Genomic DNA, 12,469 nt, shown 5'->3' with positions numbered 1-12,469 from the left:
AAAAAATATTGTGTTTGTGTGTGTGTGTGTGTGTGTGTGTGTGTGTGTGTGTGTGCATGTTTATGTGGTTTATGAGGACACAAATTTGTATAATAACATGGGTATGACATAGGTATTACAACGAGAAGGTGATTTATGAGGACATTTTCAGTGTCCCGTAATTCAAAATGCTTATATATAATTCAGAATGAGTTTTTTTGAAAATCTAAAAATGCAGAAAGTTTCCTGTGAGGGGTAGGTTTAGGGGTAGGGTTGGTGTAGGGCAATTGAATATACGGTTTGTACAGTATAAAAACCATTACGCCTATGGAGAGTCCCCATAAACCATAAAAACAAACCTCTGTGTGTTTGTGTGTGTGTGTATATATATCATGTTTCATGTTTCACGTTCATAGGTCTCGGTGTAATTCTTTTACTGAAGTATCCCAGTTGTATCAGGTAAACATCCATTTGTTTTCCATCTTCAGTCAAATAATCTTGTTACAAGTGGGTCAAATCTTGTTTTCTGTATCTGCTCTAAAAGGTTGTGATTTATGCTTTGCAGGGAATGCACTTGGAATGTTTTGGTGAAGGAACGAGGCAAGTTGTACTATCGTGTGTGTTTATGTGTGTCTATGTGTATTTACAGACAGCTTAACCTGTCTGTCATTCCTCAGGCTCTACACATGTATGTTAACTCTGCAGCTGTCAAAACAGCTGGATGTGTGTACTGTTAGTACTGCTATTGCCATTCTTTGGAAGGACAGTACCAACATTAGTTTTGATGGACCCCTCAGTCAAATTGGTGAGTGTTGAACTGTATGTACTGGTATTCCCCAATTATAGCTAAGCTTATCCAAGTGGTGTAAACAGTAAAAATGCCTTTTTTTTCCCCCTATCTCTCTACTATACAGCCATATGTCGTTTGCCCACTGATTCGGAAACCATTCCTTTAAACTCAACATTCACTTGGATGTCTGTAAATTTCAGTTCCAGCCACATTGATGACATCAAAGACCATTTGAAATGGTAAATCTTGTATTCAGTTCATATTTTACACTGTGCATACTTCACATTTGTGTCAAATTTCAATTATTCAAATTTCAGTTAATATATTTCCATGTCTCTGGCTATATTTACACTGAAAATCAACATTTCTGGATATCAGATTCAAACCAAATTTTATTTTTTTATTAAACATTCAAACCACATTCCAACCTGAATGATTAATGATTAAACATCAGTCCTAAAGAACAATTTTGCAAAGCAAATCAGAACTGTTGGTAGTGTAAACGTAACCATTTAATGTGGTTTTGCCAAGTAGGGCATGTGTCCTGACAAACATCCGTGTTAGTCCTGAAACAGCATTCTTGTTAACCAATCAGATATTACTGTATAATCAGGCTTAGGACTGGATTTATGTTTTGAACAACATTCTTATCAACCTATCATTTCCTCATTTTAGCAGTATATAATGGTTAGGATTGTTTGTTTGACAAGAATGTTGTGTCAGGACTAACAAAAGCCTTTGCCAAACAAACATTCCAATCTTGCTCTTTGTTTTCCAGTGCACAGGGTCAGACATTCGCTGTTATTTTAAATGAGAGCTGTGAAGTCTCACCTTCTGAGTCCTACACAACTCAAGTTGTCCCTCCAAGAACAAGTTCTGAGAGCAGTGCTACATTCCCAACAGTCACACCATCCACACCATTAGCCACAAACACTTCTAATACACCACTCAATACAACAAGTCTAATATTCAATACATCCATCAACAGTACAGGCAATCAAACAAACACGGTGTCAAATTATACAGCAAGTCTACCACTCAATTCAACACGTGATATAGTACCGCCGGTCAATATAGCAAGTACACAACACTATATAACAACCTCAATGGTCAGTACAACACATAAAACATCCAGTGTAACACCTCAACTGAGCAATACAGCAGTTACAATACACTATACAACAACCTCACCTGTCAGTACAACAGGTACATCAAACAATATACTAGCACCATTGGTCAGTACAACAACAACGACACACAATATAACAACCCCAGCAATCAGCACAACAGGTACAACACACAATATAACTTCACCTGTCAATACAACAGGTACATCAAACAATATACCAGCATCATTGGTCAGTACAGCAAATATGACACCCAATATAACAACCTCACCTGTCAGTACAACAGGTACATCAAACAATATACTAGAATCATTGGTCAGTACAACAAATATAACACCCAATATAACAACCTCACCTGTCGGTACAACAGGTACATCATACAATATACCAGAATCATTGGTCAGTACAACAAATATAATACCCAATATAGCAACCTCACCTGTCGGTACAACAGGTACATCAAACAATATACCAGCATCATTGGTCAGTACAGCAAATATGACACCCAATATAACAACCTCACCTGTCAGTACAACAGGTACATCAAACAATATACTAGAATCATTGGTCAGTACAACAAATATAACACCCAATATAACAACCTCACCTGTCGGTACAACAGGTACATTAAACAATATACCAGAATCATCGGTCAGTACAACAAATATAACACCCAATATAACAACCTCACCTGTCGGTACAACAGGTACATCATACAATATACCAGAATCATTGGTCAGTACAACAAATATAATACCCAATATAGCAACCTCACCTGTCGGTACAACAGGTACATCAAACAATATACCAGCATCACTGGTCAGTACAACAAATATAATACCCAATATAACAACCTCACCTGTCGGTACAACAGGTACATCAAACAATATACCAGCATCACTGGTCAGTACAACAAATATAATACCCAATATAACAACCTCACCTGTCGGTACAACAGGTACATCAAACAATATACCAGCATCACTGGTCAGTACAACAAATAAGACACCCAATATAACAACCTCACCAGTCAGCACAACAACTACGACACACGATATAATAACCCCAACAGTCAGCGCAACATACAATGTAACAACCCCACCAGTCAGTTCAACAAATACGGCACATGATATATTAACAACAACAGTCGGTGCAACAAATACACCATACAATATAGCAACCTCACAAGTCAAAACAAGACTCAATATAACCTCAGTGGTCAGTACAACTCACACAACACTCAATGAAACAACCCCACTGGTCAATACAATAGATACATCACACAATATAATGACTTCAATGGTCACTACAACACATACAACACTTGATGTAACAGCCCAGCCGGTCAATACAATAGATACAACAGAAAAAATAACAACCTCAGTGGTCAGTACAACACATACAACACTCAATGTAACAACTCAACCAGTCGATACAACAGACAAAATAACAACCTCAATGGTCAGTTCAAAACATACAACACTCAATGTAGTACCACACAATATAACAACTTCACATGTCAGCACAACAGCTACATCAAACAATATAGCAAACTCACCAATCACAACAACAGGTACAGAATCGACACTCAATATAACAACTTCAAATGCCCATACAACAGGTACGCCACACAATTTAGCAATCAGTACAACAGGTATATCAAAATATACAACAACCTCACCAGTCAGCACAACAGATACAACACATAATATAACAACCTCACCAGTCAGCACAACAGGTACCTCAAACAATATACCAACATCACCAGTCAGTACAACAAATATGACACACAATATAATAATCCCACCAGTCAGCGCAACAGGTACAACACACAATACAACAACCTCACCAGTCAGCACAACAGATACAACACACAATATAACAACCTCACCAGTCAGCACAACAGATACAACACACAATATAACAACCTCACCAGTCAGCACAACAGGTACCTCAAACAATATACCAACATCACCAATCAGTACAACAAATATGACACATAATATAATAATCCCACCAGTCAGCGCAACAGGTACACCATACAATACAACAACCTCACCAGTCAGTACAACAGAAACAACACTCAATTTAACACTCTCACTGGTCAATACAATAGATCCAACACACAATATAACAGAAACCACATTCGATATAACAAATTCACCGGCCAGTACAAGAGATACGACACTCAATGTAACAGCCTCAATGGTCCATACAATAAGTACACCACATAATATAACAACCTCACCAGTCAAAACAACAGAAACGACAATCAACACAACAACTACACCACATAATGTACCACCATTACTGATCAGTGCAACAAATACAACACCTAAAATAACAACCGCACCAGTTAGCACAACAGGCACACCCATTATAACAACCTCGTTGGTCAGTACAACAGATATAGCACTCAATGTAACAACCCCACCAGTCAATACAACAGTTACAGTACAAAACTTAACATATTCACCAGTCAATACAACAGTCATACCACTCAACCTAACTGTCACAAGACTCAGTTCAACAACCCCTACAGTCAGTACAACAGCCACATCAATTGACACAACTGCTGCAACAGTCACAACACTTGATAAAACTTCAACAACTCTCAACACATTAATCATGCCACTTAATACAACAGGTATGCCACTCATTTCAACAGCCATACCACCTTCTGAGGTGGAAACAACAACACCACCCAATACAACAGCACAGATAAGTGAAACTCTTATTACAACAGTTAGACCATTAAATGCAACAGTCGCACCTCACTTAACTACTGCCATGCCACTCATCTCAACTGCACTACATCATACAACAGTCACACCATTCAATACAACAGTGAAAGTTCCAAACTCAACTTTCACATCCGAAAGTCTGGAAAATGCGACACAATCTAACACAAGTAGTTCTCAAATCTCTGGCGAAGTGTCCACCACCACCACCACAACCTTTCTGCCAAATACAACACTGTTTAACTTGACAGCACCATTACACCTAAATGAAACAACACCCCCATTAAACACTACACAACACACCACCACATTCACAACACATTTAAACATTACTGGGCAAGACAATACAACAATATTTAACACTACATTATTCACTCACAATGTAACAACTCTCATAGAAAATAGGACAGATTTAATAATACCTAATGTGACAGAGGTTAACGGAACACTTAAAATTACTACAAACCTCAAAAACACAACAAATGTGAGCTCTTCTGTCTTAAATACCACAACACAATACCCACATGTTACACAATATAACACAACCACTCTATTTGAAAATGCAACACACTCCGATAATACAAGCCTAACCCACACTACAGAATCACCAAGTAACGTAAATGAATCAAATACAACTCAACCTCTTGACAGTACATCTGAATTCAATACAACAGCCATTCCTTATTACACAACACAACCTCTGAATGATTCTACAGTGGAGGAGACCACAGATGCTGAAACTGATACCACTACAGATACACCTGAATTCAATACTACAATGTATTCACTTAACTTCACAACTTTTAATACAACTGATGTCACTTATTCCAACACAACAGACTCCCTGTTCAATACAACTCAATCAAATACAACAGCCTTTACAATCAACATAACCTTGTTTAACACAACAGATGCGCCACTGAATGAAACCAATTTCAATGGGACTGATGTCAATCATAGCATCAACTCAACAGAGACCTCCAATAACACATTGGAACTGAATACAACTGTAAGCCCTACAGTTAAAACCACTCTATTTGAAAATGCAACACACTCCGATAATACAAGCCTAACCCACACTACAGAATCACCAAGTAACGTAAATGAATCAAATACAACTCAACCTCTTGACAGTACATCTGAATTCAATACAACAGCCATTCCTTATTACACAACACAACCTCTGAATGATTCTACAGTGGAGGAGACCACAGATGCTGAAACTGATACCACTACAGATACACCTGAATTCAATACTACAATGTATTCACTTAACTTCACAACTTTTAATACAACTGATGTCACTTATTCCAACACAACAGATCAGTTCAATACAACTCAATCAAATACAACAGCCTTTACAATCAACATAACCTTGTTTAACACAACAGATGCGCCACTGAATGAAACCAATTTCAATGGGACTGATGTCAATCATAGCATCAACTCAACAGAGACCTCCAATAACACATTGGAACTGAATACAACTGTAAGCCCTACAGTTAATACAACACAGTTTGACATCACAAATACAACACAGATGCATACAACAACCTTTCCAACAACAGAAAATATTACCAGTGGGCCAACCAACTCCACTTTGGAGCCTGTCACAACAGTTAGTCTTCTTAACACAACACAGTCAAATAGCACAATAGAAAATGCCTTTACTGAAAATATAATCACTAACACAACTACAACAATCAATCCAATTAACATTCCAAACAACATACCAACAAATACGACCATTGTTATTAGCATTGTCACAAATAGCAGTACAGCTCCCACAACTGCTCCATCAGTGATACACCCAAGCTCTCCTCAGAACAGCTCCACTTCCACAACAGAAGCTCCAATTATTGCTCCAACTCCAACGACTAGCAAAAGCAACTCAACAACAGTCACTACGAGGCCTGCCGTTCCAGCTGTGCCAACAACACCAGCCACTACCATGGCAACTACTACAGGTTTGGCTATATTTCTTGACTCAACATTGCAAAACTTACTCTAGTTTCTTGACTCAAAATTCCAAATATAAATGATTTTCTAGGTACATGCATCCACGGAACAGTAAAAATTACTAAAACTTTGTACACTTAAAATGGATAGTTCACTCAGAAATAATCATTTATGTGACCTCAAGTTGTTCCAACCCTTTTCCTTCAGTGGAACACAGAAAATGATACTTTGAACAAACGTCTCAATGTTTTTTCTTTGATCATATCATGAAAATCTATGGGGTCCAAACAACATTAAATGACATTAAATAATCAAATCTGTTTGCGTTTTATACAAAAACCAAAGTAAATTATATTTATTTATAGCAAAAGTTCTGAGAATGGCTTTAGTTTGCAGATGCCACTTGCTAATTTGTATCCAATGCAGTGAAGTTTAGTATATTAAAAAATGTTTTGGTGCGAGTGTATATTTATGCCATATCTACAACAGCAGCTCATTTATTTTTGTTCATTTTTCAGAAGCAACAACTAAAACCCCAGATGCAGTGGCTAGCGATCTTCTGAACCAAACACAGAATTTGGCATCTTTAAACTCAACTGAGGTCAGTCAGCTGGTCAACCAGTTAGAAAATCTTATCTCCGCACCCAATATTAGTCTGGATCTAGGCCGAATAGTGCTGTCCGTCATCAACAACTTTCTAAACAGCTCTGCAGATACTGTGGCTGCCTCCTCAAACCGGTGAGACACGTGCAACGCAAGCATTCAATGTTTGAAACTGTCAAACTTGAAATATTGAATGCAAATCATGTATTGTGCTTTGTAGATTAATCAAAGCTGTGGATAATTTGGGTATGAAGCTTGTGATTCGGGACCAGACTGAAAACATCGTATTTGATTCACTCGCTTTGACTGTGACCAAAGTTGATGGGACCAACTTTGGGAAAACATCATTCACAATTGCAGATCCCTTAAACCCACAGGTAATAACAACTGAAGTCCAAGCAATTCATTAACATTTTGGATGCTTTTGGAAGTCACACTCAAAATTTGGTGTTTATATTTCTGGTTATACAGGTCACAAAAGGACTTCAAAGACAAGTCAGGGCAGTGGAAAGTTCCTCCCCCTTGGCCAAAATAACACTACCTGCATCCCTGACAGAGAACCTCTCTCCAGAAGAAAAGAAGATAGCCTCTAGAGTCCAGTTCACCTTCTTTCAGAAAAGCACATTTTTTCGGGTAAAACTGGGTTGATTGGAGTTTCATATAAAACACTGTATCATATCGAACACATCGGCACAGAGCATTGTTTGTAAATAACATTTTCAGAAAACCAATTGCCTGTCATTTATTATTCACTTTCATGTCATGCTGTCTTTTCCAATTACCATGTATTTAAGATATAAATGCAAAAGCACCATAACAGACACCCTACCCTGACTAGATAACATTTTCAGAAATAGTTAGCAGATCTGCTCATCAGTTGATTCTTTGATTTTGCATCTATCTACAGGATAAAACCCTGAGTCCAGAGAAGCTGAACAGCCACATACTAGGCTCTAGTGTGGCTAACCTGTCAATCAAAAACCTGAGGGAGAATGTTACATTTACTCTGAGGAATAAACAGCCCGTTGCGGTGTGTGTGCAATGCATACATATTTGCTGTACATTATATCTCAATGCCAGCTGAAACCTGTCTGATCTATCTCTTCGTTAACTCCTTTCCCACAGGGGAACTATGTAGCTTCCTGTGTTTTCTGGGACTTTGACCAAAACGGTGAGATTACACACCTCCAGGAATTCCTGAGAAACTGTGAAATATGTGATCTGTCTGATTTCTTAATTAATGTCTTTTAATTCCTATGTGTTTTGGATTTTCTAGGAGGTTTAGGAGGCTGGAATGGCAACGGCTGCTCTGTCAAAAACAGCAGCACCGAGAACGAAACTGTCTGCAGCTGCAATCACCTGACAAGCTTTGCTGTACTACTGGTATGTATGTCAGTGTGGGGGTTTTTTTCACAGAAATACCCACATCTTTTATCTAATTAACATTTCACATTATGTCTAATTAACATTTACAAGTCAGAAAGACTCTTGATTTTTAAATGCTAAAATACACTGAGCATAGAGAGTGATGACTGCCTCAACAATGGATTTTTATTTGGCATGCCAATATTTAAAAACATTACATTTACGTACAAATTTTTAATCTTTACTTACTCTTTAAACATTTTTATAACTGTCAGAAATACACATACATATACTGCATGTTATATTTCAAAGGTTTGAGTTCCATAAATAAAGTAGTCTCTTATGCTCACCCAGACTGCCTTTACTTGATCAAAACTACCGTAAAACCAGATATTGTGAAATATTATTACTATTTAAATAACCGTTTTTATTTTTATTTTAATATAGGTAATTTATTCATGTGATGGCACAGCTGGATTTTCAGCGTCATTACTCCAGTCTTCAGTGTCACATGATCCTTCAGAAATCATTCTAAAATGCTGATTTGGTGCTCAAGACACATTTATTATTATTATCAATGTTGGAAATTTGATTTTTTTTTCAGGATTGTTTGAATAGAAAGGTTAAAAAGAACAGAGCTTATTTTAAATAAAAATCTTTTGCATTACTACAGTCAATGTTGATTTATTCTTGGTGAAAAAAAAATATTTCTTTCAGAAAAATATCTTACTAACCCTAAAATAACAATTTACATAAATAAACAGTAATTTATTCATTAAAAATTTATACAAAAATGTATTTAAATCAACTGGCCATCCTTATTTTTGAGCCCTGAGTTAGCTATGCATTACACATTTCTGGGATTGTTCTATAATGTTTTCAGTAATCATTTTGCAACTTGTTTTGTCTTCAAAGGACGTTAGCCGGCAAGGCATATCTGACTCTTTGCATGCCATCATCCTTACCTTCATCACTTATATCGGATGTGGGGTGTCCGCCATCTTCCTCTCCATTACTCTGATCACCTACCTCGCGTTTGAGTTAGTAATATCCTCCCTCTCAGAGTTTATAAGCCCTAAAATTTGATTAATCACGATTGACCCCTTCAAAAACCTCTTATAAAATGTGACAAAATTATTATCAACTGTAAACTGAAATGAATTCCCAAAGAACCTTTATTTACACATTTCTTCCGTTTCATTTCAGAAAACTCCGCCGGGACATCCCTTCAAAGATCTTGATCCATTTGAGTTTCGGCCTGCTCTTGCTGAACCTGGTATTCTTGTTGGACTCGTGGCTGGCGCTGTACAAAGATGCTGTAGGCCTGTGCATTTCCACAGCCTTCTTCCTGCACTACTTCCTGTTGGTCTCCTTCACCTGGATGGGACTGGAGGCTCTGCATATGTACCTGGCCATCGTCAAAGTCTTCAACAACTTCATGTCCCGATACATGCTAAAATTTTCCCTGGCAGGCTGGGGTGAGTTCAGCTGTTAAATTAGCTGTGTGGTTTGTGGCTGTAGATGACTGCAAATGTAATTTCGTAATGTGTGTTATTGCAGGAATCCCTTTGGTTGTCGTCATTATTGTGATTGCGGTAAACAAAGATAACTATGGCCTCGTAAGCTATGGGAAGTTTTCTGACGGAACTACAGATGAATTGTAAGTATTCACCTCATCATTTAAAGGGGTCATGAACTGCCCGTTTTGATCTTCTTCTGTGGAGGCAGTACTATTACATCATAAAGTGGCACATTCCACAACCTGTCGTTTTGGCTGACTGCATTCAATATAAGCAGTTTTTAGACTAATGAGAAAGTTTTGGGTTCTGAAACTTACAGGATGTTTTTATAGTACACTGACCTCTTACAGTATATGTCAAAAGATCGAGGGGATTTTGGTTTCTCAGTTCATGGCCGCTTTAAAGGCATCAGCCTTCATTATGTCATCGCTCCTAATATTTCTATATTTCTCTCTTCTAGTTGTTGGCTGAACAATAACATAGCGTTCTATGTGGCTGTTGTGGCGTACTTCTGCATCATATTTGTGTTGAACCTGGCCATGTTTGTGGTGGTGATGGTCCATTTGAGACGAATCAAGCGCAGAAACCCTCACAATAATCAGTACCGCAGCGGCTTGCATGACCTTCGTAGCATCGCGGGACTTACTTTCCTACTCGGGCTTACATGGGGCTTCGCCTTCTTCGCCTGGGGACCGGTCAATTTGGCCTTTACGTACCTGTTTGCCATATTTAATTCCCTACAGGGTAAGAAACAATGTTATGTATTTTGTTTTATGCAAAAAGTAAAAAAAAATTTAATAATTCAACTAGGTGCTTCACGATGCCATAGAAGAACTTTTTTGCCTAAATGGTTCCATAAAGAACCTTTAACATCTGAAGAACCTTTCTGTTTCACAAAAGGTTCTTTGTGGCAAAAGAAGGTTCTCCAGATTATAAAAAGGTAATAAAGAGATGGTTCTTTAAAGAACCTTTGACTGAATGGTTCTTTGTGGAACCAAAAATGGTTCTTCTATGGCATCGCTTGAAGAACCTTTTGAAGCACCTTTATTTTTAAGTGTACCTTGATCGCTTGATTTAAAAGAGGGTCTTTTTTTCTTGTTCTCATTCTCTCTCAGGCTTTTTTATTTTTGTTTTCCACTGCGCTCTGAAGGAAAATGTCCGTAAACAGTGGAGAATGTACCTCTGTTGTGGCAGTTTACGATTGGCTGAAAATTCAGGTACCACTGCATTATTAACCAATACAAATAGCTGCATGTTACCTTTTAATAGATATTTTATAGGTGTCTCCTCTCAATCTCTCAAATGTTTTATCCACAGAGTGGAGTCGGACAGCCACACAGAGCAACCACACCAAAAAGACTTCGATCATGACGGCAGATTCAGGGACCCTCAGTGTACCGCGAAGCTCAGTGAGCAGTGATGACTCAGTGCCATCCCAAGGCATCGGTCAGTTCTGATGAAAAAAAAAAATTTACAAATGCATTTTATACAAGTCAGGAATGTTCTTAACTCTGTAATTTCACATTAAAGGCTCACTGGTGGATGACAGTGTGATCATGTCAGGGGAAGCAAATGACGACGTGATCTTCAATGAGATGAACAGTCAAATACGTTCACGACTCAGATCTGAATAGTTTTTAGAAGAGGATTATAAACGCAGACAGGAAAATAGGTGAAGAAACAGTCCATTTAATATTATGTTTCTATCAGGCCTGAAAAAAACATTTATTACCAAGATGAGAATCTAATGACTCAGCTCAAAATGTCTTTTCTCATCAGTTTGTCTGAATCAATGTTACATGCAGTAAAGCTTTCAGCATTTAGCTTTATAGCCAGACATTTTATTATTTGTTATTGAACTGGGCTGCTCACAGCTGAGTAATAAATAGCAAGAGCATGTACCTATGGGAGTCAATGTGTAAAAATATCTCTATGTACTGAGGAGTGAGGTATATTATGCTTTTGGGGTTTTAAACTCCTATAAGTTTTCAGCAAACAGTATTACACACCTCTTCTGCAATAAATAAATAAAGCTCAGATGATGCAAGTGCATCAAATGGTACTTAATAAAGGTTTTATAATTGATGGACTACATTTAAAATGAAGGAAAAAATTCTGTCTTAAAAACCATATATATCTGTCAGACGTGTTGTAGAAAGACTGAGATATGTTCTGTTTTCCATATAGTTGTTTATTTGTTTTGTTTTTTCACATTTTATAGTCCCTCTCAGTTTTGTAGTTCTTACATAAAGAGGAAAAATTTTATTAATATGCTAATGTATCTAAAAATGTGTTACATGTAATCTAATTTGCTTTCTGTGTACTATGTAAAACAGCATTTGTCTGAAATTATTTTTGAGTAGTATAAGGGTTCTGTGTAGCCAA

At 37.4% G+C, this 12,469-nt stretch overlaps 3 protein-coding genes across 3 annotated transcripts in view; 2 read left to right on the top strand and 1 right to left on the bottom strand.

Moving 5' to 3' along the window:
- Nucleotides 1-2,900, top strand: part of LOC107586780 (uncharacterized) — a 5,656-nt gene extending 2,756 nt beyond the window's left edge. Inside the window, exons 12-14 of the mRNA XM_016274301.1 lie at nucleotides 396-438; nucleotides 545-579; nucleotides 2,099-2,900. Coding sequence (XP_016129787.1) covers nucleotides 396-438; nucleotides 545-579; nucleotides 2,099-2,900 — 880 coding nt within the window. The remainder of the gene's footprint in view (nucleotides 1-395; nucleotides 439-544; nucleotides 580-2,098) is intronic.
- LOC107586730 (uncharacterized) lies at nucleotides 2,792-5,649 on the bottom strand. Its single transcript, XM_016274215.1, has 2 exons — nucleotides 3,825-5,649; nucleotides 2,792-3,782 (listed from the first exon to the last, which is right to left on the bottom strand). The coding sequence occupies exons 1-2, from the start codon at nucleotides 4,566-4,568 to the stop codon at nucleotides 3,318-3,320; spliced, it is 1,209 nt and encodes a 402-aa protein (XP_016129701.1). The 5' UTR covers nucleotides 4,569-5,649; the 3' UTR covers nucleotides 2,792-3,317.
- Nucleotides 5,650-5,674: 25 nt separating this feature from the next.
- Nucleotides 5,675-12,222, top strand: adgrg2a (adhesion G protein-coupled receptor G2a). The gene is made up of 14 exons (XM_016274211.1): nucleotides 5,675-6,604; nucleotides 7,115-7,334; nucleotides 7,420-7,576; nucleotides 7,671-7,832; nucleotides 8,107-8,229; nucleotides 8,325-8,370; nucleotides 8,476-8,582; nucleotides 9,480-9,604; nucleotides 9,771-10,042; nucleotides 10,125-10,224; nucleotides 10,545-10,828; nucleotides 11,200-11,301; nucleotides 11,402-11,530; nucleotides 11,615-12,222. Exons 1-14 carry the CDS (start codon nucleotides 5,899-5,901, stop codon nucleotides 11,716-11,718), a joined length of 2,637 nt encoding a protein of 878 aa, XP_016129697.1. The 5' UTR covers nucleotides 5,675-5,898; the 3' UTR covers nucleotides 11,719-12,222.
- The last annotated feature ends 247 nt before the right edge of the window (nucleotides 12,223-12,469 follow it).

The sequence above is a fragment of the Sinocyclocheilus grahami genome, unplaced genomic scaffold, assembly GCF_001515645.1.
Source record: "Sinocyclocheilus grahami isolate Dianchi unplaced genomic scaffold, SAMN03320097.WGS_v1.1 scaffold85.1, whole genome shotgun sequence".
Taxonomy (NCBI): domain Eukaryota; kingdom Metazoa; phylum Chordata; class Actinopteri; order Cypriniformes; family Cyprinidae; genus Sinocyclocheilus; species Sinocyclocheilus grahami.
Note: the sequence above shows the minus strand (reverse complement) of the source record. Positions and strands in the feature narration are given on the sequence as shown.

Coding starts and splice junctions, on each gene's coding strand:
- adgrg2a (XM_016274211.1), top strand. CDS start 5,899: ATGTATTCACTTAACTTCACAACTTTTAATACAACTGATGTCACTTAT. Junction 8,583..9,479: donor CAAGCTTTGCTGTACTACTG/GTATGTATGTCA, acceptor TTGTCTTCAAAG/GACGTTAGCCGGCAAGGCAT. Junction 11,531..11,614: donor AGTGCCATCCCAAGGCATCG/GTCAGTTCTGAT, acceptor TTCACATTAAAG/GCTCACTGGTGGATGACAGT.
- LOC107586730 (XM_016274215.1), bottom strand. CDS start 4,568: ATGGCTGTTGAAATGAGTGGCATACCTGTTGTATTAAGTGGCATGATT. Junction 3,783..3,824: donor CTGTTGTGCTGACTGGTGAG/GTTGTTATATTG, acceptor CTGACTGGTGAG/GTTGTTATATTGTGTGTTGT.